We start from the raw sequence: 27,270 nt of genomic DNA on the forward strand, positions 1-27,270 counted from the left end.
CGAGATGCAGAACCAACCTTAAGAAATGTGGCCACAAAGTGGAGTCCACGACATGCAAGTGTGGAGAAGAGCATACCACAGACCACCTACTACAATGCGGCCTCAGCCCTGCCACATGCATAATGGAGGACCTTCTTATAGCAATACCAGAGAAACTCCAAGTAGCCAGCTACTGGTCAAAGGACATTTAGTATAATGTTTTTAAACTCTGTGTTTTTAAAAATACATTACAACTGTGCCCTCGGTTCACTTCCAGTATTTCACCGCCTGACAACCGCCGGGAAGTAGCAGCCAACAATGAAAGGACCAAGGCAGCGACTGCTTCAGTCCATCCCCTGCTCGGATATCAGCCAGTATGCCAACGCATTAAATCAAGAAATAGTTTTCTAAGATCTACAGAGATACTTGCAGGAACACCTAAGCAATTGAGAGTTCAAAAGTGGCAGGCAAAAACCAAGAATCTCAATCCATGGCTGATACTGAAGCCAACCTTAAGAAATCGGGCCACAAAGCAGAGTCCACGACCTGTGAGTGTGAAGAAGAGCAAAAAACAGACCACCTATTACAATGCAGTCTGAGCCCTGCTACCTGCACTCCTTACAGAAACACCATAGGCACTCCCAAGTGGCCAGCTACTGGTCAAATGACATTTCGTATAATGCCAAGTTTTTAAACTTTGTGTTTTTAAAATACCTTACAACTGTACCCTTGGTTCGCTTCCGACACGATAAATAAATAAATAAATATGTTAGGTTCTTGTGGGTTTTTTCGGGCTATAGAGCCATGTTCTAGAGGCATTTCTCCTGACGTTTGGCCTGCATCTATGGCAAGCATCCTCAGGTTGTTAGGTCTGTTTAGTGGACAGGATATGTTTTATGATTATGTTTTAAATGGCATTGAATCTTCCTGGGGTTGTAAGCCACCCACGTGGGTGAGTATAAATGAAGCAAATAAATAAATTAATGAAAGGATTAATGTCTAAAACATGTATCACAAACATGAAAAGCTCAGAAAGCTCTGTCTTAGAGAGTCTTTTTGGGGTCAAGCACCACTGCCCTTTCTAATGTGAATTCTATGGCTATGTAGATTTGAACTCTCAGAAAAGCTCTTTCCACACTACAGAAATGTATACGGTTTCTTGATGTGTACATAGATTGACATTTTTACTGAAGCTCTGTCCACACTCCAGACACGTTAGGGTTTCTCCCCAGTGTGAGTTCTGTGATGTGAATGTAGGCCTGAACAATGAGTGAAGCTCTGTCCACACTCCAAGCATTTAAAGGGTTTCTCCCCAGTGTGAGTCCTTTGATGTGAATGTAGACTTCCATGCTGAGTGAAGCTCTTTCCACACTCAAGGCATTTATAGGGCTTCTCCCCAGTGTGAGTCCTTTGATGGGAATATAGACCTGAATTATGAGTGAAACTCTGTCCACACTCCAGGCATCTATAGGGTTTCTCCCCAGTGTGAGTCCTTTGATGTCTATGTAGACTTGAATTACGAGTGAATCTCTTTCCACACTCCAGGCATGTATAGGGTTTCTCCCCAGTGTGAGTCCTTTGATGTGAACGTAGAACTTCATTCTGAGCAAAGCTCTGTCCACACTCCAAGCATTTATAGGGTTTCTCCCCAGTGTGAGTCCTTTGATGTCTATGTAGACCTGAGCTATGAGTGAAACTCTGTCCACACTCCAAGCATTTATAGGGTTTCTCCCCAGTGTGAGTCCTTTGATGTGAACGTAGATTTGCATTCCCAGGGAAGCTTTGCCCACACTCCAGGCATTTATAGGGTTTCTCCCCAGTGTGAGTCCTTTGATGCAAACGTAGATTTGTACTTCTAGTGAAGCTTTGCCCACACTCCAAGCATTTATAGGGTTTCTCCCCAGTGTGAGTCTTTTGATGTGAAAGTAGACTTCCATTCTTAGTGAAGCTCTGACCACACTCCAAGCATTCATAGGGTTTCTCCCCAGTGTGATTCCTCTGATGCGAACGTAGACTGGAATTATGAGTGAACCTCTTTCCACACTGCAGGCATGTATAGAGTTTCTCCCCAGTGTGAGTCCTTTGATGTAAACATAGATATGACTTCCGAGCGAAGCTCTGTCCACACTTCAAGCAGGTATAGGGTTTCTCCCCAGTGTGGGTTCTTTGATGTGAATGTAATTGTGCACTCTGAGTGAAGCTCTGTCCACACTCCAGGCATTCATAGGGCTTCTCCCCTGTGTGAGTCCTTTGATGTTTACGTAGATATCCACTGTCAGTGAAGCTCTTTCCACACTCGAGGCATTCATAGGACTTCTCCCCTGTGTGAGTCCTTTGATGTCTATGTAAGTTCGCACACTGAGTGAAGCTCTGTCCACACTCTAGGCATTTATAGGGTTTCTCCCCTGTATGAGTCCTTTCATGTTGCTGCAGATAATCCCTCCGAGAAAAACTCTTTCCACACTTAAGACATTTAGATGCATTTTTCTTCATGTCAACAGTCATATGGGTGTAGGATTCCTTTGGAAAATGCATATATCTGACTCTTCTTTTTTCCTTTCTTATTTGTGAGAGCAAGGATTCAGCAGGATCATCACCTTGAGAGGATTTCTTCTCTTTCCTATATTATTGGTGTCCTTACTGCACCCAAGAGGTAGCTTCATAGAATTCTCATTTCCCTGGTTAAGAAAGAAGCAAAAGATCAATAATGAAAGCCAGAAACCTCTTTACTTCCAAGATTTTCCCCCTTTCCCTTGAGGGTCCCGTTGAAAACGGAAGTATCAAGAATGCAGACATCAGGGTCTCAAGGGCCTACAGAGATACCAGCAAAGACAATCACTGGTTCTTAAAAAAGAAGGGAATGAATCCAGAAGGAAAGAAGAAAAAGAAAGAGGGGAAGAGAGGAAGTAAAGAGTGAATGATGGAAGGAAAGAAAAGCAACTCCTTTTAATACTGGAGCATCACATTTATTTCATTGGGTCGTACACAAATATGGCTAAAGGAAGTATAGAATCATAGGATCATAGAGTTGGAAGAGACCTCTTGGGCTATCCAGTCCAACCTCCTGGCAAGAAGCAGGAAAATCGCGTTCAAAACACCCCCGATAGATGGCCATCCAGTCTCTGATTAAAAGCCTCCAAAGAAGGAGCCTCCACCACACTCCAGGGCAGCGAGTTCCATGGCTGAACAGCTCTCACAATCAGGAAGTTCTTCCTAATGTTCAGGTGCAATCTCCTTTCCTGTAGTTTGAAGTGAAGGCAGGCAGGCAGAAAGTGACAGTTCTTTCCACCATAAAAGGACGTAACCAGTATCAAAGGGTGTCACTCACTGGATAATGGGTTTCCCTGAATTACCAAGATGGGCTAAATGCTGAGGGAGATAAAGATTACTGGGCTGCCTCCTATCCCACGATGGGTCCCAGGTCCGCGTCTTGAACATCCCAAATTTGCTGCCATCAAAATTCCTGCCTTTTTCCAAAGGAATCCTACAGCCGAGCATGACCCTGCCTCCCCACCCATGTAGAATCAAAGAGTTGGAAGAGACCTCATGGGCCATCCAGTCCAACCCCATTCTGCCAAGAAGCAGGAATATTGCATTCAAATCACCCCTGACAAATGGCCATCCAGCCTCTGCTTAAAAGCTTCCAAAGAAGGAGCCTCCACCACACTCTGGGGCAGAGAGTTCCACTGCTGAACGGCTCTCACAGTCAGGAAGTTCTTCCTAATGTTCAGATGGAATCTCCTCTCTTGTAATTCAAAACCACATTGCACATTGTGACTTGTTGGGATGTTCACAAAATGAGTCTCTGTTGAAGAAAGACCCCTTTGGACCATTCACTCCTTCAGATGCAAGGACCAGAGCAACTCCATCAACGCCGCCTTTTTCCCCCTGCCAACCTCTTTGACCTTTGCCCACTTCCCCCTTAACTTCCTCGTCCGCTGTCCAAGGAAAGATTTTCAGCAGCTAAAGGAGAGCTAGAGAAACACAGGCTTTTCATACAGGGTCCTAGGAATATATTTGCAGTGGTCCTAGGAATATATTTGCAGTGACCAAAGCAGTTTATCAAAGATTATATAAAAAACATTTCAGCAAAAACAGGAAAAACCTCAAAGTCTACACATATAAAGTAGTCCACAAAGTTCAAGGTACAAGAGAAACCAAAGATCCCAAAGCAACAGGACATCCAGGCACAGGAATACAAGAAAACCAGGAAGTACAAGGCAGCATAGAATTCAATACATAAATCCCGACCTGGGGAAGAACGGGCATCTACTCTGAGCAATCCTCCCATAGAAGCCACCTGACATACGCCTAAATAAGCATGAACAAAACAGCCTGGAAAGCAGGGAAGCAGATTAGTCAGTTTTTCTGTTGGAAATAGCAACCTTCCAAGCCTTCACTAACTGTTTGTAAATGTGTATAATTGTTAACCTATATTGCATGTACATTTTGGTTTGCCAGTTTGACTGTACCTCTTTGGTGTGGGAGGCATTTCAGACACAGGACTCCATTTTGTATTCAGTTTTGCATCAGACCTCCGTGGAGGTGGATGCATGTTGCTGTTTGGACTTTAGTAGAGAAGGATGACTTCTGGACTTCAGTGAGTACAGCTATACTTAAAGACTATAGACAATTGATTAAGTATCAGAACTCCAACTCCCAAACACCTCTGCAAAACCTCCAACCTTCCAACTCCTTCTGATACCACCAAAACCTCTCAACTCCTGCCATCACCTCCCAACTCCTTCCAACACCACCAACACAATGAGTAGCTATTTTTCTCCTTTATTCCCCCAGCAGCTGCCCCACTCTGGCTGGAGCCACACAATGTTAGCCAGGTGGTTTGGCTCCCACTGCCTGCCACCCCGATCCTTGCACTACTTGTGCTTTATTTATTTATTTACTATATTTGTATACCGCCCCTCTCAGATGTCCGGCGACTCGAGGCAAATTTCAATGCCACCAAGAACACAATTACAATATAAAATGTCAACATCAAGCAAAAAGTAGGCGCTAGAAACAACATCATACGAAAGCTGACTGGCACAACCTGGGGATCACAACCAGACACAGTGAAGACATCTGCCCTTGCGCTATGCTACTCTGCTGGTGAGTATGCAAGCCCAGTGTGGAACACATCTCACCACACTAAAACAGTAGATGTGGCTCTTAATGAGACATGCCGCATTATCACGAGGTGTCTGCGCCCTACACCACTGGAGAAATTACACTGCTTAGCCGGTATTGCACCACCTGACATCCGCCAGGAAGTAGCAGCCAATAGTGAAAGGACCAAGGCAGAGACATCTCCAGCTCATTCCCTGTTTGGGTATCAGCCAGCACGCCAACGACTTAAATCAAGACATAGTTTTCTAAGATCTACAGAGACACTCGCTGGAACACCCCAGCAAGCGAGAGTCCAAAAGTGGCAGGCCCAAACCCAGCACCTCAATCCATGGGTGATACCAGATGAGAGACTCCCCCCTGGGCACACAGAAGACTGGGCGACTTGGAAGGCGCTGAATAGACTGTGCTTTGGCACCACGAGATGCAGAGCCAATCTTAAGAAATGGGGCTACAAAGTGGAATCCACGGCATGTGAGTGCGGAGAAGAACAAACCACTGACCACCTGCTGCAATGCACCCTGAGCCCTGCCACATGCACCATGGAGGACCTCCTTGCAGCAACACCAGAGGCACTCCAAGGGGCCAGATACTGGTCAAAGGACATTTAACCAACTACCAAGTTTGCAAAATCTTTTGTTGTTGTTGTTTTTTTTAAATCTGTTGTTTGTTTTGTTCTGTTAGAAATGTAATACAATGGTATGGTTGCTGATGACACGATAAATAAATAACATCAATAAAATCATAACACTGTAATAAAACATAATTCAATAAATACTCATTAATACAATGTCTAGTCCCGTCATGTAGTTGTTCCGTTCTTATGTCCATTACTCAGTATTTGCAAATGCCTGCTCAAATAGCCATGTCTTAAGTTTCTTCCGAAATACTAAGAGCAAAGAAGCCAATCTGATCTCCCTAGGAAGGGTGTTCATAACCCAGGGGCCAACACTGAGAAGGTTCTGTCTCTCGTCCCCGCCAGTCGTGCTTGTGATGATGGCGGGACCGAGAGCAGGGCCTCTCCAGATGATCTTAAAAGTCCTCACAGGTTCATAAGGGGAGATTCATTCAGACAGGAAGTTGGGCCAGAACCGTTTCGGGCTTTATAGGCTAAAGCCAGCACTTTGAATTGGGCTGCTACCGGACTGGCAGCAAGTGGAGTTGGCGCAACAGGGGAGTTGTATGCTCCCTGAGAGCCGCTCCAGTTAGCAACCTGGCTGCCGTCCATTGGACCGTTGAAGCTTAAGAAATGATAAAAAATTCTAACACCCCTAACAATCCCCAATCAAACAATTATATCACAAAACATAACATCAGCATACAGATTTACATACATTCATTTGAACATAAAAATACATCTGAGGATTATCTGGGAAGGAATCCCACTGGAGCTCTGAGGATTATTACCTGGGAAGCAATCCCACTGGAGCATTGCAGCACACCCACATATCTGGGAGTCACTCTGGACCGTGCTCTGACCTACAAGAAGCACTGCCTGAATATCAAGCAAAAAGTGAGTGCTAGAAACAATATAATACGAAAGCTGACAGGCACAACCTGGGGATCACAACCAGACACAGTGAAGACATCTGCCCTTGCGCTATGCTACTCTGCTGCTGAGTATGCATGCCCAGTGTGGAACACATCTCACCACGCTAAAACAGTGGATGTGGCTCTTAATGAGACATGCCGCATTATCATGGGGTGTCTGCACCTTACACCACTGGAGAAATTACACTGTTCAGCCAGTATTTCACCACCTGACATCCGCCAGGGAAGTAGCAGCCAATAGTGAAAGGACCAAGGCAGAGACATCTCCAGCTCATCCCTTGTTCAGATATCAGCCAGTATGCCAATGCATTAAATCAAGAAATAGTTTTCTAAGATCTACAGAGACACTCGTTGGAACACCTCAGCAAGCGAGAGTCCAAAAGTGGCAGGCTCAAACTCAGAACCTCAACCAATGGCTGATACCAAATGAGAGACTTCCCCCTGGGAACACAGAAGACTGGGCGACTTGGAACAGACTGCGCTTTGGTACCACGAGATGCAGAGCCAACCTTCAGAAATGGGGCCACAAAGTGGAATCCACGACATGCGAGTGTGGAGGAGAGCAAACCACTGACCACCTGCTGCAATGCCACCTGAGCCCTGACACATGCACAAGGGAGGACGTCCTTGCAGAAACACCAGAGGCACTCCAAGTGGCCAGATACTGGTCAAAGGACCTTTAATCAACTACCAAGCTTGCAAATTTTGTGTTTTGTCTGTTTGTTTGTCTTGTTCTGTTAGAAATGCAATACAATCGTCTGGTTGCCCCTGACCCGATAAATAAATAAAATAAATTTTGTTCCTGCTCTTGTGTGAGTTCTGGTATACTAGGTTCAGGAACTGATATTCTTTCACTCTCCAGATTACTCTCTTTTGGATTATTTTCCTCTTTTACATTGTCTACTGGTAAAAAAATACTTCAGTACCTTTCTTCGTTTCTCCTGGAGGCATCCTGTAATTATCAACAGAAGATAATATTTCACTGTTTTAATGTATGTGTTCCCATCCTGAATGTTTTTCAAAATTAGCACTTCTGGATATTGCCACCTTATTATACCCTATGTAAAAACGATAAACCTTAGATTTTTCTTCATATCCAATTAAACATAACCTCTGCCACTTTTTTGCCCCTTTCTTCTGGCCTGCCTGGGAATTAATACATTTGCAAAGCTATCAAAAATTCTCAGATATTTTAGGTTGGGCTTTTTGTGATACAACATGTAGAAAGGGGTGTCATTGACACAAGAACTCCACGTTCTATTAATTACATATGTTGATGATAAAATTGCCTCTATCCATAACCTAATTGCGGCTTTAGCATCATCCATAATGCTATCTTTCATTGTTTTTAACACTCCTATTTTTTAATCTGTTACTCCATTCCCAGCAGGAGAGTAGGGATTTGTTCTCAATGTTGTTTAACATCTACATGAAGCTGCTGGGGGAGATCATTCGGAGTTTCGGACTGAAATGTTATCTCTATTTGGATGATGTTCAGATCTGTCACTCCTTTCCACCTGTCACCAAGGAGGCTGTCCAGACCTTGAATCGGTGTTTAGCTGCTGTGTCGGACTGGATGAGAGCTAACAAATTGAAATTGAATCCAGACAAGACGGAGGTCCTATTGGTCAGTCGTAAGGCCGAACAGGGTATAGGGTTACAGCCTGTACTGGATGGGGTTACACTCCCCCTGAAGTCGCAGGTTCGCAGCTTGGGAGTGATCCTGGACTCATCGCTGAGCCTGGAACCCCAGGTCTCAGCGGTGGCCGGGAGAGCTTTTGCACAACTAAAACTTGTGCACCAGTTGCGCCCGTACCTCGGGAAGTCTGATCTGGCCACAGTGGTCCACGCTCTTGTCACATCCCGTATAGACTACTGCAATGCACTCTACGTGGGGTTGCCCTTGAAGACTGTTCGGAAACTCCAACTGGTCCAACGAGCGGCAGCTAGACTGCTTACTGGAGCGACATACAGGGAACACACCACCTCCCTGTTATGTCAGCTCCACTGGCTGCCGATTCAGTTCCGAGCACAATTCAAGGTGCTGGTTTTGACCTACAAAACCCTTTACGGTTCCGGTCCAGCATATCTGTCCGAACGTATCTCCCTCTACGTCCCATCTCGGAATCTGAGATCATCTGGGGAGGCCCTGCTCACGACCCCACCGCTATCACAAGTGAGGCTGGTGGGGACGAGGAGCAGGGCCTTCTCAGTTGTGGGCCCCCATCTGTGGAACTCACTCCGGGGGGAAATCAGGGCTTCAACTTCCCTCCTTGCCTTCAGGAGGAAGGTAAAGACGTGGCTCTGGGACCAGACCTTTGGGCACCCTGACAATTAGACATGGAACCAGAATGATAGGACCAACAATGTGTGGAAAGTAGAACCTAACTATGAGTCGGTTAAACACTGACCAGCAATGAGGTTTGTATTGTTTTTATTGTTTTAATTGTTTTTACGGGTTTAGGGCTATTCCTGCCGATAATATTGATTGTTTACGTTAATTGTTATCAGTGTTATAATTACTGTTGTTACTGATGTTATGTTTTTGATATTATGTTTTTGTAATACAGGCATCGAATTGTGCCTTGTGTGTGTAAGCCGCCCTGAGTCCCCCCGGGTGAGAAGGGCGGGGTATAAGCAACCGCAATAAACCGCAATAAATTCTCTGATGTGAGATTCCATTTTCTTTCAACCAATTTTGAAATTGATTAGTCATAAACTCCCCCCCCCCCCCCCGGCCAATCTGTTCTAATACAAGAAAACTTAAAAGGAAACTTCCTTTCAATCACTGCCAACCATTCTTTGAATTTAACAAAAACTTGATGTTTCAACTTTAATAATAAACAATAAGTAAATCTGGTGCGATCATCCACAATTATAAAATGTACCTGGTCCCTCCCTCACTTAGAGAAAATGGTCCTGCAAGGTCTGCATGAATCAGCTCAAAAGGTCTCTTGGTAATCCTATAACTTTTTTTTTGCAATAGGAAATGCTTTTAACTTAAGACTTTGAGCAAACTGCACAATCCAAACTTGTATTGCATTGCTTTAAAATTAAATCCGTTACATTTGCTAATTTCTGTAAATAAGGAAAACTACAATGCCCAAGTACATGGTGTATGTAGTACACGCAGTCCTGGTGTAGTGGTTGGTTACTGGTCCTTGATAAATTCAAAACATTCTCTTTATCATTTAACACCTAAACTTTGTTGATTAGTTTCCCTCTTGCACACACTTTGCCTATTTTCCACACTGTATAACACTTATCATCAACGTTCACTTTCAACCCCACCCCCACCCCCCGAAAATTTTCAGGTTAAAAAAAACCTGGTTTTAACTGGTTAACCAAATCCCCATGCTAAGTCTATGAGATGCAAAAAATTAAGACCCGTTGCAAACTAGCCTCCTGCGGGAGCAAACTGTGCGAGCACATCCTTGACCACCCCTTTCTCCGCCTCTTTCTCCGTGCCAGAGTGGTTTTTCCTTTGCTAGGGCAGCATTGCCAGCGTATTCTCTCAGTTGAATTCTGCCAACTGAGAGAGTACGCTGGCAATACTGCCCTAGCAAAGGAAAAACCACTCTGGCACGGAGAAAGATGTGGAGAAAGGGGCGGGGAGAGAGGCGCAGTCTCATGACGTCAAGGACGTGCTCACACAGTTTGCTCCCGCAGGAGGCTAGTTTGCGACGGCTCTAAGAGTCCCTCCAGAACTGCAAGCACTATCTCAAGCAAATATTGACAATTTATTCACACTGTCATTACTTTGCAGCAATAGTCGATGTAGCGAAGCAACCAAGTTGGGGTGTGTGTGTGTGTAAGGCTCTCATTAAGGAGGCCAGACTTGGTGGAGGTGGTTGACAGGAGCGGAGCTGCAGGCTAATGAAGGCTGCTCTGCCCCCTGCTGTGCTCTTTGCTTCAGCGTGAGCTAGGAGGCAGGTTTCAACCCCCACTTAAATTTTCATACCCCCCCCCCCCGAATTTTTTTTTCTGGCTACGGCCCTGCACAGACTACACCTTGTGGTATGTGATGGGCTAGGCCTGTCTGTGGCACCAAAGGACGTTCACAAGCTCTCACCCTTCATCCAGCAGATCAGACCATTGATCGAGAAGTGACACAAAATATTGGGCTACTTCCACCACAGCGTGAACTGTGGAAGACTCCTGAAGAAGAAGCAGGCCGAGGAGGGGGTCCCCAAACACAAACTCACTCAGGATGTCATCATCCGTTGGAACTCCACTTTCCTCATGCTGCAACATGGAGCAGAAGAAAGTCATCCACAGTCTGTCCCTGGAAAGTATCCGCTACAACATGTGCCAGCTGACAAAGCTGCAGTGGGACATCATGGCCCAGATGGTCTTCATACTCCATCCTTTCCTGGAGGCTACCAAGGCCGTTAGTACGGAAGCTGTCCTGTTGAGCCTGGTAGTTCCTCTGGTGATGGGGATAAAGGAATACCTGGAAGGGATGGGGGGGGGGGGCAGAAACACACCTCTAAGCCAGCAGTGGCGGTAGCTGGTGGCCAATACCTGACACCAGAGGTCTGGGAGGTGGTGAATTGCTTGACAGAATCCATGGGCAGATGCCTCCACCCCTTCCTGTCCAGCATGGAACACATATTGGCAGTCATGTGTAAGGTAGAGGGGTGGAAGGCCAAGCTCTTGTCTGCCATGAAGGATGCTAACCAACTGCGGGCCACAAGAGAGGGAGGGCTAGCACAGCAATCACAATCATGTTCCGCAAACATCTCAGAATATGGATACGGTTCCGGCCCAAGCTACCTATCCGACCGCATCTCTGCCTATGAACCCACCAGGACTTTGAGATCTTCCGGGGAGGCCCTGCTCTTGATCCCGCCTGCCTCACAGGCACGGCTGGCGGGGATGAGAGATAGGGCCTTCTCGGTGGTGGCCCCGCGGCTATGGAACGCCCTTCCCACGGGCATTAGACTAGCTCCATCCTTAATGGCATTCCGCAAAAAAGTGAAAACCTGGTTGTTTGAGCAGGCGTTCAAATAGTGCAATGAATGTAATGAACATAGGAATGGAACAATGGATGACGGATCTGGATCATGTTTTTAGTGATGAGACGCTAGTGAATGACTATTGGTGTTAACTGTATATTGTTGTTAATTGTATACTTTTCTATAATATGTTATGATGTTAACTGTTTGTTATACTGTGTTATGGTAGCATGGAATTTCTGCTGTTCTTGTTATGAACCGCTGTGAGTCGCCTAAGGGCTGAGAACAGCAGTATACAAATAAAGTAAATAAATAAATAATAAATAAATAGCTTTCTCAATCGGCGACTTCAAGCACAACCTGCAGCACTGCAGGCAGGAAGGCTGGCACCTGTGGGAGCCTGAGGGCAGAAAGTTTGGGCCTGAGGCCATGACCAGCAGCCAACAACAAAGGACAGACCTTGGTACTTCAGCACAGCAGTACCTGGACAAGCTTTTGGAAGAGGAGATTCCATCTGAACATGAGGAAGAACTTCCTGACTGTGAGAGCCGTTCAGCAGTGGAACTCTCTGCCCCGGAGTGTGGTGGAGGCTCCTTCTTTGGAAGCTTTTAAGCAGAGGCTGGATGGCCATCTGTCAGGGGTGATTTGAATGCAATATTCCTGCTTCTTGGCAGAATGGGGTTGGACTGGATGGCCCAGGAGGTCTCTTCCAACTCTTTGATTCTATGATTCTATCTGTTCAACCTAGTGTCCTACTGGGCGTCTCAGAAACAGAGGTGGTCGGATCTGGCCATGGTGGCCAGGAAGTACCACAGCTGCCCACCCACCATTGTGGCAAACGAGAGGCTGTTCAGCATGGTCGGAGATGTAGTCAGCCAACGACGCAGCCAGCTAAACTCTGGGACAATAGAAAAACTGTTGTTCCTGAAAGTCAGCCTTCCACACCTGGGCTACCTGGATCTAGAGTGAGTCAGTGGCATGGCAGGCTGGCTCAATGTTAGCTTTGGAACTTAAGTTATAATTTTTTGTGTGGATTCCAACAGATAAAAGGCAAACATTCAAGGCCTGAATGAAACCATACATACAAATACACTACAACAAGCAAACCAACAGCACAAAGCACTTTATAACAGGGAATCTAAAATGTAATAATCATCATTACATGACCGACAATCCGAACACATGTAAAGTTAAAACGCTGACAATTATTTCCTTTCTGTTTTCCCCAGTTTAAAGGAGAGTCTCTTTCTTTCCCAAAATTCAAAGCAAACTACCTCAACTCTCATGTGCTATCACGGCACACGCCAGTGTCACAGAGCCAAGTCGCTACCCAGTGTGAAACAGCTTTTTTATTCTTGCTGCTAGGCTGGCTGGGTCTCTGTTTCTCCATTCTCTGACCCATCGCACTCTCTCTTTTTCGCTGTTGCTCTCTCTGACACGCTACCTCTGCACTCCACGCCACAAAGAAACAAACAACAACAGGAGCAACCCAGGGGGCACCCAGATCAACCGCCTCCTGCCATGCAGGAAAAGCACAAATCAAAGCACCCGAACATCCAGCCTTTGAAACAATAATAATAATAATAATCTGCTGAAAGTGCAAAAGACAAAGAGGGAATACCGTAAAAACACAATGCAGAGCAGAAGAGAAAAGTGGCAAAAGAAGGCTCTCCGTGGACAGTTCCTGGGAAAACTGAGAGCAAAATTGACAAATAAACATGGATGTGGCTCACAAACGGAACTCTGAAAAAGGAGACCGAATGCTAATTCTGGCAGCCCAGGAACAAGCCATTAGAACAAATGCCATCAAAGCCAAAATTGAAGTTGACAACAGATCCCAAGTGTAGACTCTGCAAGGAAGCAGATGAAACAATAGGTCACATCCTCAAGTGCTGCAAGAAGATCGCCGTTGATCAGATGATTCATTCGAACTTGGGTCACAAATACCTGCGACAAAGAACTGGTGGGATCACAAGCCTAAAAAAGTTACAGAAAATGAAGACGTCAAACTACTCTGGGACTTCGAAATTCAGACTGACAGAGTTTTGGAGCACAAGATTCCTGACCTCACAATCGTGTTAAAAAACCAAATATGGATCGTTGATGTTGCAATCCCAGGCGACAACAGGATTGAAGAGAAAGAACTGGAAAAGCTGACACAATATGAGGATTTAAAGATCAAACTGCAAAGACTCTGGCACAAGCCAGTCAAGGTGGTCCCAGTGGTGATGGGCACACTGGGTGCAGTGCCTAAAGACCTTGGCCTGCACTTAAAAACAATTGGCGCTGACAAAATTACCATCTGTCACCTGGAAAAGGCCACCTACTGGGATCTTCATGCATTATTCACAGATACATCACACAGTCCTAGACACTTGGGAAGTGTCCGACGTGTGATCCAGTACAACAATAGCCAGCAGAGTGACTTTGTTTGCTATGTATTCATTTTGTGTTTCAAATAATAATAATAATAATAATAATAATAATAATAATAATATAGACTGGGGGGCACCCAGTCTATTTGCTTCTGCTCTGCAGGAAAAGCACAAGTCAAAGCACCCCAACAGACAGCCACCCAGCCTTTGAAATAACAACAGCACCAACAACAACAACAGGAGCAACCCAGGGGCCACCCAGTTAAACCTGCTTCTGCCCTGCAGGAAAACCACAAGTCAAAGCACCCCAACAGACAGCCACCCAGCTTTTGAAATAACAACAACAGCAGCAACAACAACAACAGGAGCAACCCAGGGGCCGCCCAGTTAAACCTGCTTCTGCCCTGCAGGAAAAGCACAAGTCAAAGCACCCCAACAGACAGCCACCCAGCCTTTGAAATAACAACAACAACAACAACAGGAGCAACCCAGGGGCCACCCAGTTAAATCTGCTTCTGCCCTGCAGGAAAAGCACAAGTCAAAGCACCCCAACAGACAGCCACACAGCCTTTGAAATAACCACCACCACAACAACAGGAGCAACCCAGGGGCCGCCCAGTTAACCCTGCTTCTGCCGTGCAGGAAAAGCACAAGTCAAAGCACCCCAACAGACAGCCATCCAGACTTTGAAATAATAATCTATCTACCTAATACAAATGAAAATATGTACGTGCGTATGTGGCTGGGGTGCCCACTTCCACAGAAAGGTTCCCGCTTCCACAAACAGCTTTAACTCACCGTGCTGAGGAACCACCAAAGGCCAATGATATTTCAGGTTAAAGCGAGCACTATGAATATGGAGCATGGAGCCCAGCCCCTGCCAATGTGCTCCTCAACTTATTTATTTATTTATTTATTTACACCATTTATATGCTGCACTTCTCACCCCGAAGGGGACTCAGAGTGGCTTACAAGGTATATATTCATGCAATATATTATATTATTAGCATAGTACAATATCAGTTTTAAATATTGCTATATTGTACTATACCAATTATATTATAATATTATTAGTAATATTACATGTAATATAAATATTTAATTATAATATCACATTATTATTATTAATATTATATTAGTATTATATTATCATAGCTCTTTTGTTTCTGCAATTCGATGTGGATCTCGTCCTCTCTTGCAACAAGGATAATGCAATTCATGCAAATACTATATTGCCCACCACCCAAGGAATGCTTTCATTCAGGGACAAGTTCATCCTAGATTTTACATGTTTCCTCCACCAAAAAGACATTTCAGTGTTTCTGACTCTCTCCATTAGTGTGGATTTATTTATTTATTTATTTCATCTACTTGTATCTTGTTTTTCTCACTTGAGGATGGGGACTCAGGGCGGCATCACAACAGGCATTCATTCAATGCCATAAAAGGTAAAGGTTGTCCCCTGACATTAAGTCCAATCATGTCTGACTCTGGGGTATGGTGCTCATCTCCATTTCTAAGCTGAAGAGCCGGCGTTGTCCATAGACACCTCCAAGGTCATGTGGCCGGCATGACTGCATGGAGCGCCCTTACCTCCCCGCCTATTGATCTACTCACATTTGCATGTTATGGAGCCCCTGGTGGCGCAGTGGGTTAAACCCCTGTGTCGGCAGGACTGAAGACCGACAGGTCGCAGGTTCGAATCCGGGGAGAGGCAGATGAGCTCCCTCTATCAGCTCCAGCTCCTCATGCGGGGACATGAGAGAAGCCTCCCAGAAGGATGATAAAACATCAAAACATCCAGGCATCCCCTGGGCAAAGTCCTTGCAGACGGCCAATTCTCTCACAACAGAAGTGACTTGCAGTTTCTCAAGTCACTCCTGACACGACAAAAAATTTTTTTGCATGTTTTCGAACTGCTAGGTTGACAGAAGCTAGAGCTGACAGCGGAAGCTCACGTCGCTCTCCAGAATCGAACCTGTGACCTTTTGGTCAACAAGCTCAGCAGCTCAGCGCTTTAACCCACTGCGCCACCAACAACATTAATAAATGATAAAAGCAACTAAACAATTCGTTAATGCTTTAAAATTACTAAAACATTGTTTAAGTCACACAGGTTTGAAATCATAGTTCAGGTCAGTCTATTGTCATTCACACAAATTGGGTCCCATTCTAAATTGCTTCTTCTACTGATTGAACCCTTGGTCCCAAAACCAGGTTTGGGTTTCATTCTAAAAGACAAGGGGGGGGGGCAATCTAATGTCACTGGGTAGAGAGTTCCACAGCTGAATTTGCATGGTCCTCCCCACCGCCTCTCCCTTAACCCTTTCCTACTCTTTTCAACTTTGTACAACAAACAGAGAAGAACTAATCAGCAACAACATATGCTGGAGGACTTTGAAGGATTGACTCCACATGATGGAAGTTGTGGTTCACCCTACATCAAGTTAGAGCGCTGGTTTGGGGGGAATTCACCTTGATTTATAGCCATTATAGGTACTGGGATTTATAGTTCAGAGTATAATATACTCTAGACTCTACCAACTATGGCCCTGGCCAACAAAAATGCAGGAGGGCTTTGATTGATAGGAATTATAATTCACCTACATCAAGAGAGCACCAACAATGATGGATCTGCATCAAATTTGGCATGCATACAGATATGCCAAATTTTGAATACTAGTAGGTTTGGGGTGGAATTGGCCTGGGCATTTGTTAGTTGTAGGTACTTGGATTTATAGTTGACCTGCAATCAATGAGCACTCTGAATTCCACCAAAGCTGGATCTGGACCAAACTTGGCACGCATACCTGATATGCCGAAATTTGATTACTGAAGGGGTTTGGGGGGACTGGCCTTTCTTTTTGGGAGTTGTAGTTCACCCACAATCAGAGAAACGGTGAGCTCCACTGATGAAAGACCTAGACCAAACTCGGGCCTGGGGAGTAGAAAATGAGGGGTCTGCAGCAGAGGTTAACAAAACAACCAGGTTTGGGTCAAAGCTATTTTACTTGAAACATTAAGTTAAACACTTTGGCTGTTTCAAGGTCCCAGTTCAAAAGAGAAAGATAGCTTACCACCGAAGAATATAAAACAAAGTCTTACAACAACAAGCGTACTACAAACACAGAGGGTCAATAAATATCCAAGGAGCAAGAGTCTAAAACGTAGTCATTTTTCCATTGGTTGAGCCAGAGAAGCCAAAATTTAAGGGTAGTCCAAACACAGTAATCAAAGGTCAATGTAGGGATTTGCAGTTCATCAAAGTCCACAGCTGAGTACAAAGGCAATGCGATTCCCCAACACAAACATCTTCTTGGTTCAAGGTTCCACAAGGCTTACAACAGTTGAACTGGGAAGCCCTGGCCCTTGAGCGCTCCAGCTGGAGGTCAGCTGTGACCAGCAGTGCCGCAGAATTCGAGGAGGCACGAGTGGAGGGTGAAAGAGAGAAACGTGCCAGGAGGAAGGCGCATCAAGCCAACCCCAACTGGGACCGCCTTCCACCTGGAAACCAATGCCCTCACTGCGGAAAAGATGCAGAGCAAGAATAGGGCTCCACAGCCACATACGGACCCACAGGGAAACCCATGATGGAAGACCATCTTACTCGTCCAACGAGGGATCGCCCAAGAGAGAGAAGAAGAGAGAGAAGACAACAGTTGATGACACAGGTCTGGATACCGTAATCCACCAACCTGGAGGAAACACCACCAGGATGCACAGCCAAGTGTGGCAGATACTTTTCTCCCAAAGAGCAGTCTCTGCTAGGTTCTCTTGCAAGCCTCCACCCATTAACTACAGATTACTCTGCCCTTTTAAACTAGGAACATTAACCCCTTCTGTACCTTCTGAATAATGAACACCCGGATGAGTCATTATCATGCCAAACCTTCTGTATACTATCCACCCCAACTGCTAGGAATTCAAACCACCATCAACTGCTGCACATGACAGGGGTGGGTGGGCAGGGAGGGTGGCCTGGCCGTGAGGAGTGGGCAGGGAGAGATGCTTGGATGTGGGCAATAGGCAGGGTTGGGGCTTGGGGTGGGCAGGGAGGGTGGCTTGGGCATGATGAATGTGCAAGGAGGGGGTTGGGTGTGGGTTGTGGGTAACGAGGAAGGCTTGGATGTGGGGAGTAGGCAGCAAGGGGCCCTAAGTGTGGGGAGTGGAAAATGAGGGAAGCTTGGGTATGGGTAGTGGGCAGGGAGTGCGCCTCGGGAATAGGGAGGATGGCTTGGGCGTGGGGAGTAGGCAGGGAGGTCAGCTTGGATGCAGGAAGTGGACATGGAGGGTAGCTTGGGCAAAGGGACGGCGGCTTGGGAGTGGACAGCGAGGGCCATTTGGGCGAAGGGATTGGGAAATTAGGGTGATGAGCGTGTGGGGAGTAAGCAGGAAGAGCGGCTTGGGTGCGAGGAGTGGGAAATGAGGGGGGATTGGGTGTGGGGGCAGGGAGGCCGACCTGGGTGAGATGAGTGGGCAGGGAGAGTGGCCAGGAAGGGTGGCTTGGGCGTTGGGAGTGGAAACTGATGGAGGCTTGGGTGTGGAAAGTGGGCAGGGAGGGCAGCTTGGGTGTGGGGAGTGTGATATGTGGGGGCTTGGGTGTGGGGACTGGGCAGGGAGGAGAGTTTGGGCACAGGAAGTGGGTAGAAAGGGTGGCTTGGGCAGGAGGAGAGGCGCTTGATTGTGGGAAGAGGGCAGGAAGGGCAACTTGGGAGTGGGCAGGGAGGATGACTTGGGTGTGGGGAGTGATGCTTGGTTGTAGGGAGAGAGCAGGGAGGGCGGCTTGGGAGTAGGGAGTGGGCAGAGAGAAATGAGAAGGGCTTGGTAGCAGAGAGTGGCATAGAGAGTAGGCTTGGGCAATCCATGGTTCTAAATGGTTCTAAAGTACTTACAAAACTAAAGTTCTGGTGATGAAAATTTCAAAACTCTAACAAAACTCTCAAAATTTCATTATAAGTGGCAGTTCCTCATTAGTTCTCTCATAAAAATCGCCAATAATGAAATAATAATTACATTTTGAAAGTTTTGTTAGAGTTCTGAAATTTTCACCACCAGAACTTTAGTTTTGTAAGTACTTTAGAACCATTTAGAACCATGGATTGCCCAAGCCTAATAGAGAGCTCCCTCTATCAGCTGTCTGAGTGTCAGCTGCATTAAGATCACTCTGACCAAAAGGTCATGAGTTCGAAGCCAGCCCGGGTTGGAGTGGGCTTCTGACCAATTGTGTAGCCTGTTGTCAACCTTTGCAACCCGAAAGACATTTGCATCTGTCAAGTAGGAAAATTAGGTACCACCTTGTGTGGGGAGGCTAAATTAACTAATTTATGAGGCCATAAAAAAGACTCCAGCAAAGCACTCCAGCAATGCAGGGAATGCGGAAGTACTTCATCAGTGTCGCAGATGGACGATGAAAGCAACAGCTCCCCTGGTGGCCAGAAAAAGTTAAATAGCCTCTGTGTGTGTCTGTATACGTTGCATGTCAAAATTGGCATTGAATGTTTGCCATATATGTGTTCATTATACTCTGCCCTGAGTCCCCTGCGGGGTGAGAAGGGCGGTATATAAATACTGTAAATAAAGTATTTACATACTGTAAATAAAGTATTCACTACCTCTGATGATGCTTGCCATAGATGCAGGCGAAACGTCAGGAGAAATGCCTCTAGAACATGGCTCTATAGCCCGAAAAAACCCACAAGAACCTACTGTAAATAAACTTGGGTGTGGGGATTGCAGCTTAGGTGCAGGGAGGGCAACTTGGGAGTGGGAGTGGGCAGGGAAGACGGATTGGGTGTGGGCAGTGTGAAATGAGAGGGGGTCTGGTAGCGGGGAGTGGGCATGGAGGACCGCTTGGGTGTGGGGAGTGCAGCTTAGGTGCAGGGAGCAACTTAGTTACAGGAGTGGGCAAGGAGTGTGGCTTGGGTCTGAGCAATGTGAAATGAGGGAGGCTTGGTGTGTGGAATGGCAGAGAGGACAGTGTGGGCTGGAGAGGGCTTGTGTGTGGGGGTGGGCCGGCAGGGAGGGAGTGGGGAGTGGGCACGGTTGGGAGAAGGGATTGGGTGTGGGGAATGGAAAATGAGAAATGAGGGGGGACTTGGGTGTGGGCACGTAAGGTGTCGGCGGTATCCGGGAGGGCCTTTGCACAACTGAGACTTGTGCGCCAGCTGCGACCGTACCTCGTGAAGGCAGATCTGGCCGGGGTGGTCCACGCCTTGGTCACCTCTAGAATGGATTACTGCAATGCGCTCTACGTAGGGCTGCCCTTGAAGACGGCTCAGAAACTTCAATTGGTCCAGCGGGCAGCAGCCAGGATGCTAACTGGAGCTCATTATCAAGAGAGGTCTACCCCTCTGTTTAAGGAGCTCCACTGGCTGCCATTTATTTTCCGAGCCCAATTCAAGGTGCAGGTGCTCACCTACAAAGCCCTGAACGGTTTGGGACCACCCTACCTGCATGACCGCATCTCCATCTACGAACCCACACGCTCACTCCGATCATCTGGGGAGGCCCTGCTCGTGATCCCACCCACGTCGCAAGCGCGCTTGGTGGGGACACGGGACAGGGCCTTCTCTGTGGCGGCCCCCCGACTTTGGAATGCCCTTCCAAAAGATCTCTGACAGGCCCCCACTTTAGCAGTTTTCAGAAGGAACCTAAAAACCTGGCTGTTCCGATGTGCCTTCGCAGATTAGGAATCCCCATCCCAAGTCCTAGAAGCACTTTAGCACAACCAATGTTGCTGCACACCGCACTTTTAATCCTACGTTCCTCCTGCCATCTCAGCACTTTTAACCCTGTACCCCATTGCGCCGGCCGAACCAGTTTTAATAGTGTCTTGATGTATTGATGTATTGTCATTGTTGTTATTTGGCTTAATTGTTTTGATTTGCTTTGTTTATTGTTGTGTTATGTTTTCTATTGTATTGTGTTTTGAGGCTTCGGCCCGTGTAAGCCACATCGAGTCCTTCGAGAGATGCTAGCGGGGTACAAATAAAGTTAATAATAATAATAATAATAATAATAATAATAATAATAACTTGGGAGGGGAGAGTGGGCAGGGAAGGGGTTGGCTGTGAGGAGTGGGCAGGGGGAGTGGCTTGGATGTGGGGAGTGTGCAGGGAAGGAGGCTTGGATGCACGGAGTGGGAAATGAGGGGGGCTTGGGTATGGGGAATGGGCAGGGAGGGCCGCTTGGGTGTGCAGAGTGAGAAATGAGGGGGGCTTGGTTGTGAGGAGTGGACAGGAAGGACCGCTTGGTGGTGAGGTGTGGGAAACGAGGAGAGCTTGAGTGTTTGGGGGGGGGCACAGGGAGTGGGCTGGGAGGGGATTGGGTGTGAGGAGTAGGAAAAGAAGGTGGCTTGGGGATGGGGAGTGGGTAGGGAGGGCTGCTTGGGTGTGGGGAATAGGAAAGGAGAGGGGCTTGGGTGCAGGGAGGGGGCTTGGGACATTCCACAGGTATATATACACCCCACTTGCTTGACCACCATCAGATTCTCTGAAGATGCCAGCCACAGATGCAGGCCAAACACCAGAAGAAAATGCTGCTGGAACACCTTCGCAATACAGCCCAAAAACTTCACAGCAACCCATTCATTCCGGCCATGAAAGCCTTCGACAATATATTGTCATTATTATTAGTAATAATAATAATGATAATAATAATAATAATTTCATTCCTTATCCGCCTCTCCTTTTCTCACGAGACCAGTTTTAGGATAATTATAACACATAAAAATTATAAAAGTAAGACGCACATATAAAATATTACACGGCTGTTCCATGATCTGGGCAGAGACCAAAAGGGGGCATTAGACAGAGAATTTATTCATTTATTAATTTATGATATTTATATGCTGCCCTTCTCACCCCAAAGGGAATTCAGAGTGGCTTACAAGTAAAAAGTAAATACAATATATTATATTATCATAGCACAACATTAATAGTATATATTACATTGAACTATAACAAAATACTGTAATATTATTAGTAATATTACATTTAATATAAAATATATAATTATAATATCATATTATTATTAGTAGTAGTAGTATATTGTATTACATTATAATATCAATGTTTTGTTGAAGGCTTTCATGGCCAAAATAACTGGGTTGTTCTAGGTTTTTTCGGGCTATATGGCCATGGTCTAGAGGCATTCTCTCCTGACGTTTCGCCTGCAACTATGGCAAGCATCCTCAGAGGTAGTGAGGTCTGTTGGAACTAGGAAAAAGGGTTTATATATCTGTGGAATGACCAGGGTAGGACAAAGAACTCTTGTCTGCTGGAGCTAGGTGTGAATGTTTCAACTGACCACTTTGATTAGCATGTGATGGCCTGGCAGTGCCTGGGGCAATCTTTTGTTGAGAGTTGATTAGATGTCCCAGATTGTTTCCTCTCTGGGAGGGGATTAGGTGTGGGGAGTAGGAAAAGACGGTGGCTTGGGGAAGGGGAGTGGGTAGTGAGGGCTGCTTGGGTGTGGGGAGTAGGAAAGAAGAGGGGCTTGGGTGCAGGGAGGGGGCTTGGGACATTCCACAGATATATATACACCCCATCTCTGTTGTTTTCCTGTTGCAATTTTAGAGTTTTTAAATACTGGTAGCCAGATTTTGTTCATTTTCATGATTTTCTCCTTTCTGTTAAAATAGTCCACATGCTTATTGTGGATTTCAATGGCTTCTAAAACTACAACAGCAAAACAACAGAGAGGAAACAAACTGAGACATCTAATCACCTCTCACCAAAAGATTGCCACGGGCACTGCCAGGCCATCAAATGCTAATCAAGGTGGCCAGTTGAAACATTCCCACCTAGCTCCAGCAGACAAGAGTCCTTTGTCTCACCCTGGACTTTCCACAGATATATAAACCCATTTTCCTAGTTCCAACAGACCTCACTACCTCTGAGGATGCTTGCCATAGATGCAGGCGAAATGTCAGGAGAGAATGCCTCTAGAACATGGCCATATAGCCCGGAAAAACCTACAACAGCCCAGTGATTCCGGCCATGAAAGCCTTCGACAATACAAGGTTTATTATTATTATTATTATTATTATTATTATTATTATTATTGTTGCCCCAGGCTTGGGCAGGCCATCAAATGCTAATCAAGGTGGCCAGTTGAAACATTCACACCTAGCTCCAGCAGACAAGAGTCCTTTGTCTCACCCTGGTCATTCCACAGATATATAAACCCATTTTCCTACTTCCAAGAGACCTCACTACCTCTGAGGATGCTTGCCATAGATGCAAGCGAAACGTCAGGAGAAAATGCCTCTAGAACATGGCCATACAGCCTGGAAAAACTTACAACAACCCAGTGATTCCAGCCATGAAAGCCTTCAACAAAATATTGATATTATAATGTAATACAATATACTACTAATAATTGAGGGAGCTGGGGGTGGTGACGGCCGACAGGGAGCTCTGGCGTGGGCTGGTCCATGAGGTCATGAAGAGTCGGAGACGACTGAACGAATGAACAACAACAACAAATAATAATAATATTATAATTATATATTTTATATTAAATGTAATATTACTAATAATATTACAGTATTTTGTTATAGTACAATGTGATATATAATATTAATATTGTGCTATGATAATATAATATATTGTATTTACTTTTTACTTGTAAGCCACTCTGAATCCCCTTTGGGGTGAGAAGGGCAGCATATAAATATCATAAATTAATAAATGAATAAATTCTCTGTCTAATGCTCCCTTTTGGTCTCTGCCCAGATCATGGAACAGCCGTGTAATATTTTATTTATTTATTTATTTACTTCACTTGTATACCGCCATTCTCAGCCCTAAGGCGACTCATAGTGGTTTACAACAATCAAGCACAAACAAAGCGAACAATCAAGGCAAAAATTCAATGCGGTATCAACAGGTACTTAAAAACAGTTAACACAGAAACAAGTTAAGCAATTAACAATAATAGACAGTCAATCAATTGGCGTCTCATAACTAGAATCATGATCCAAACTCGTCAGTCGTAGTTCCATTTCCTGAAATGCATTGCACTTTTTATTCAAACGCCTGTTCGAATAACCAAGTCTTCACTCTTCTCCGGAATACCATCAATGAGGGAGCCAATCTGATGTCCGTGGGCAGGGCGTTCCGCAGCCGAGGGGCCACCACCAAGAAGGCCCTGTCTCTCGTCCCCGCCAGCCGCGCCTGTGATGCAGGCGGGATCGAGAGCAGGGCCTCCCCGGAAGATCTCAAAGTCCTGGTGGGTTCATAGGTGGAGATGCAGTCGGATAGGTAACTTGGGCCTGAACCGTTTAGGGCTTTATAGGCCATTTTATATGTGCTTCTTACTTTTATAATTTTTATGTGTTATAATTATCCTAAACCTAGTCTCGTGACAAAAGGAGAGGCGGATAAGGAATGGCATTATTATTATTATCAATATTAAGACATCAACCATTGTCTTGTGGGGTTCCTCAGGGCTCAATATTATCTCCCATGTTGTTTAACATCTACATGAAGCCGCTGGGGGAGATCATCCGGAGTTTCGGGGTACGGTGTCATCTGTACGCGGATGATGTCCAACTCTGTCACTCCTTCCCACCTGCTACTAAGGAGGCTGTCCAGGTCCTGAACCGGTGCTTGACCGCTGTGACGGTCTGGATGAGGGCGAACAAATTGAAATTGAATCCAGACAAGACAGAGGTACTCCTGGTCAGTCGCAAGGCCGAACAGGGTATAGGGTTACAGCCTGTGTTGGATGGGGCCGCACTCCCCCTGAAGACGCAGGTTCGCAGCTTGGGTGTGACCCTGGACTCATCGCTGAGCCTGGAACCCCAGGTTTCGGCGGTGACCAGGGGAGCATTTGCACAGCTAAAGCTTGTGCGCCAGCTGCGCCCGTACCTTGGGAAGTCTGACTTGGCCACGGTCCACGCTCTGGTTACATCCCGTTTAGACTACTGCAACTCTCTCTACGTGGGGTTGCCTTTGAAGACAGCTCGGAAGCTCCAACTAGTCCAACGCTCGGCAGCCATGATTTTAACAGGAGCGGAGCGCAGGGAGCATACAAACCCCCTGTTGCGCCAACTCCACTGGCTACCGATCTGCTACCGGGCTGAATTCAAAGTGCTGGCGTTGGCCTTTAAAGCCCTAAACGGTTCCGGCTCAAGCTACCTATCTGACCGCATCTCTGCCTATGAACCCACCAGGACTTTGAGATCTTCCGGGGAGACCCTGCTCTCGATCCCGCCTGCTTCTCAAGCTCGGCTGGCGGGGACGAGAGAGAGGGCCTTCTCGGTGGTGGCTCCTCGGCTGTGGAACGCCCTTCCTGCGGACATTAGACTAGCACCATCTCTAATGGTATTCCGCAAAAAGGTGAAGACCTGGATGTTTGTGCAGGCGTTTGAGTAATTTAGTGCAATCTGGTAATGGAACATAGGAATGGAACAATGGACGACGAACCTGGACTACGCTTGGATGATGAGAAGATTGGGTACGGTTGTTTTTTGTAATAATTGTGCATTGTAATTGCTTATTGGTAATTTATGGATAATGTGTTAAGTCAATTGTTATATGTTGTATGGAACCACTGCTGTTTCTACTGTTTTTACTGTTTGTGAACCGCCGTGAGTTGCCTTCGGGCTTGAGATACAGCGGTAGAGAAGCAAAGTAAATAAATAATAATAAATAAATATTATATTATAAGCACAGTGCAGAAGTCAAGAAGGACAGTTCCTTTTAGAAGGGGGAAGGGGTTGAAGGAGGGAAACCCTTTCCCCCTACTTTCCTGTCATCCACCCCCCTCCCAATGAAAACACAAGACCTAGAGTGCAAAACCCATGCTTCTAACTGGATGGGAATCTGAATGCAAGAAGACCCCAGAAGGGCCTGTGCCTCTCTCTCTGTCTCTCAGATATATAAACTCTACTTGCCTTGTTTCCAACTTCTGAGGATGCCTGCCAGAGATGCAGGCGAAATGTCAGGAGAGAATGCTTCTGGAACACACAACTCACAACCCAGTGATTCCGGTCATGAAAGCCTTCAGCAATGATGCTACTTTGTCTCTCTCTGTGTGTATTGTTCCCTATTGCACGTGGGTCCATCAGGGATTTCTCTTTGCCCAGTTCACTTTCTGTGTGTGTTTTGCATGTATGCCAGAAGCCACAGATGGAGGCATAATGTCAGGAGAAAATGCTGCAAGAGCCACACAGCACTCCGGCTTACTCTGTTCCCTATGGCACGCGGGTCCATCAGGGATTTCTCTTTGCCCAGCTCACTTTGTGTGTGTGTTTCGCATATATAAACCAGTAGCCAGAGAAGGAGGCGTAATGTCAGGAGAAAATGCTGCAAGAGCCACACAACACTCCGGCTTACTCTGTTCCCTATGGCACGCGGGTCCATCAGGGATTTCTCTTTGCCCAGCTCACTTTGTGTGTGTGTGTTTTGCATGTATGCCAGTAGCCACAGATGGAGGCGTAATGTCAGGAGAAAATGCTGCAAGAGCCATGCTGTAAGCCCCTCCAGCTTAGCTGGAGGGGCTTACAGCATGGCTCCTGCAGCATTTTCTCCTGACATTACGCCTCCACCTGTGGCTACTGGCATACATGCAAAACACAGAAGCTGGAGGGGCTTACAGCATGGCCCCTGCAGCATTTTCTCCTGACATTACGCCTCCACCTGTGGCTACGCGGGTCCATCAGGGATTTCTCTTTGCCCAGCTCACTTGGTATCTCTCTGAATGCAAGAAGACCCCAGTCGGGCCTGGGCCTCTCTCTCTCTCTAGGCCAGGCCTTTCCCTCAGAGGTTTCCTCAGGGAATCTCGACCAGGAGGCCAAAGGGCAGCCAGGGAAAGAGGGAGGCCTTGCCCTCAGCTGGAGCCTCCTTTTTCCTGAGGGAAAGGCCTCCCTCTTTCCCTGCCTTCCCTGGCTGCCCTTTGGCCTCCTGGCCGAGATCCGAAAGAGGTCCCGGATGGAGATCTCTTCGGGGGAGGCCTCGCCCCCTCCCCTCCATGACACCCCCCCCCCGCCCAAGGCCTCACCTTCTTGTCCGTCTTTCTTTCCTCACAGAAATGGCGTCGGCGTCGGGACGGGGGGCGGGGCCTGGGTGACGTCGGCGCCTCCCTCCCGCCCAATGGGAAGCGAAGGGGGCGTGGTCAACGGCTTTGCCTCAGGAGGGAAGGCCTGCTGCTCCCAGCAAAAGGAAGGGAATCCTTCCAGGACTCAGAAGTGGTGGGAAGCCAGAGGAGGGCCTCTGCCTGGCCTCCCTTTCCCACAATTGCAAGCACCGCACCCTCCAAGCCTCCAGAGCCCCAGC

The 27,270-nt window shown here is 46.5% G+C and overlaps 2 protein-coding genes and 1 pseudogene across 2 annotated transcripts in view; all 3 read right to left on the bottom strand.

The window, feature by feature from the left end:
• LOC132761660 (zinc finger protein 420-like) overlaps nt 1-27,041 on the bottom strand; it is a 72,616-nt pseudogene extending 45,575 nt beyond the window's left edge.
• The window catches only part of LOC132761654 (zinc finger protein 850-like), a 64,320-nt gene extending 37,275 nt beyond the window's left edge, over nt 1-27,045 (bottom strand). Inside the window, exon 1 of the mRNA XM_060754724.2 lies at nt 26,996-27,045. The gene's annotated coding sequence lies outside the window, so the exon portion shown is untranslated. The remainder of the gene's footprint in view (nt 1-26,995) is intronic.
• On the bottom strand, nt 1,135-27,053 carry LOC132761671 (zinc finger protein 135-like). The gene is made up of 2 exons (XM_060754741.2): nt 26,996-27,053; nt 1,135-2,657 (listed from the first exon to the last, which is right to left on the bottom strand). Exon 2 carries the CDS (start codon nt 2,512-2,514, stop codon nt 1,195-1,197), a length of 1,320 nt encoding a protein of 439 aa, XP_060610724.2. The 5' UTR covers nt 2,515-2,657; nt 26,996-27,053; the 3' UTR covers nt 1,135-1,194.
• Nucleotides 27,054-27,270: the final 217 nt, after the last annotated feature.

Source organism: Anolis sagrei, chromosome 1 (genome assembly GCF_037176765.1).
Source record: "Anolis sagrei isolate rAnoSag1 chromosome 1, rAnoSag1.mat, whole genome shotgun sequence".
In the NCBI taxonomy this organism is placed as follows: domain Eukaryota; kingdom Metazoa; phylum Chordata; class Lepidosauria; order Squamata; family Dactyloidae; genus Anolis; species Anolis sagrei.

Bases quoted from the DNA above. Each gene is read 5' to 3' on its own strand.
- LOC132761671 (XM_060754741.2), bottom strand. From the start codon at position 2,514: ATGCATTTTCCAAAGGAATCCTACACCCATATGACTGTTGACATGAAG.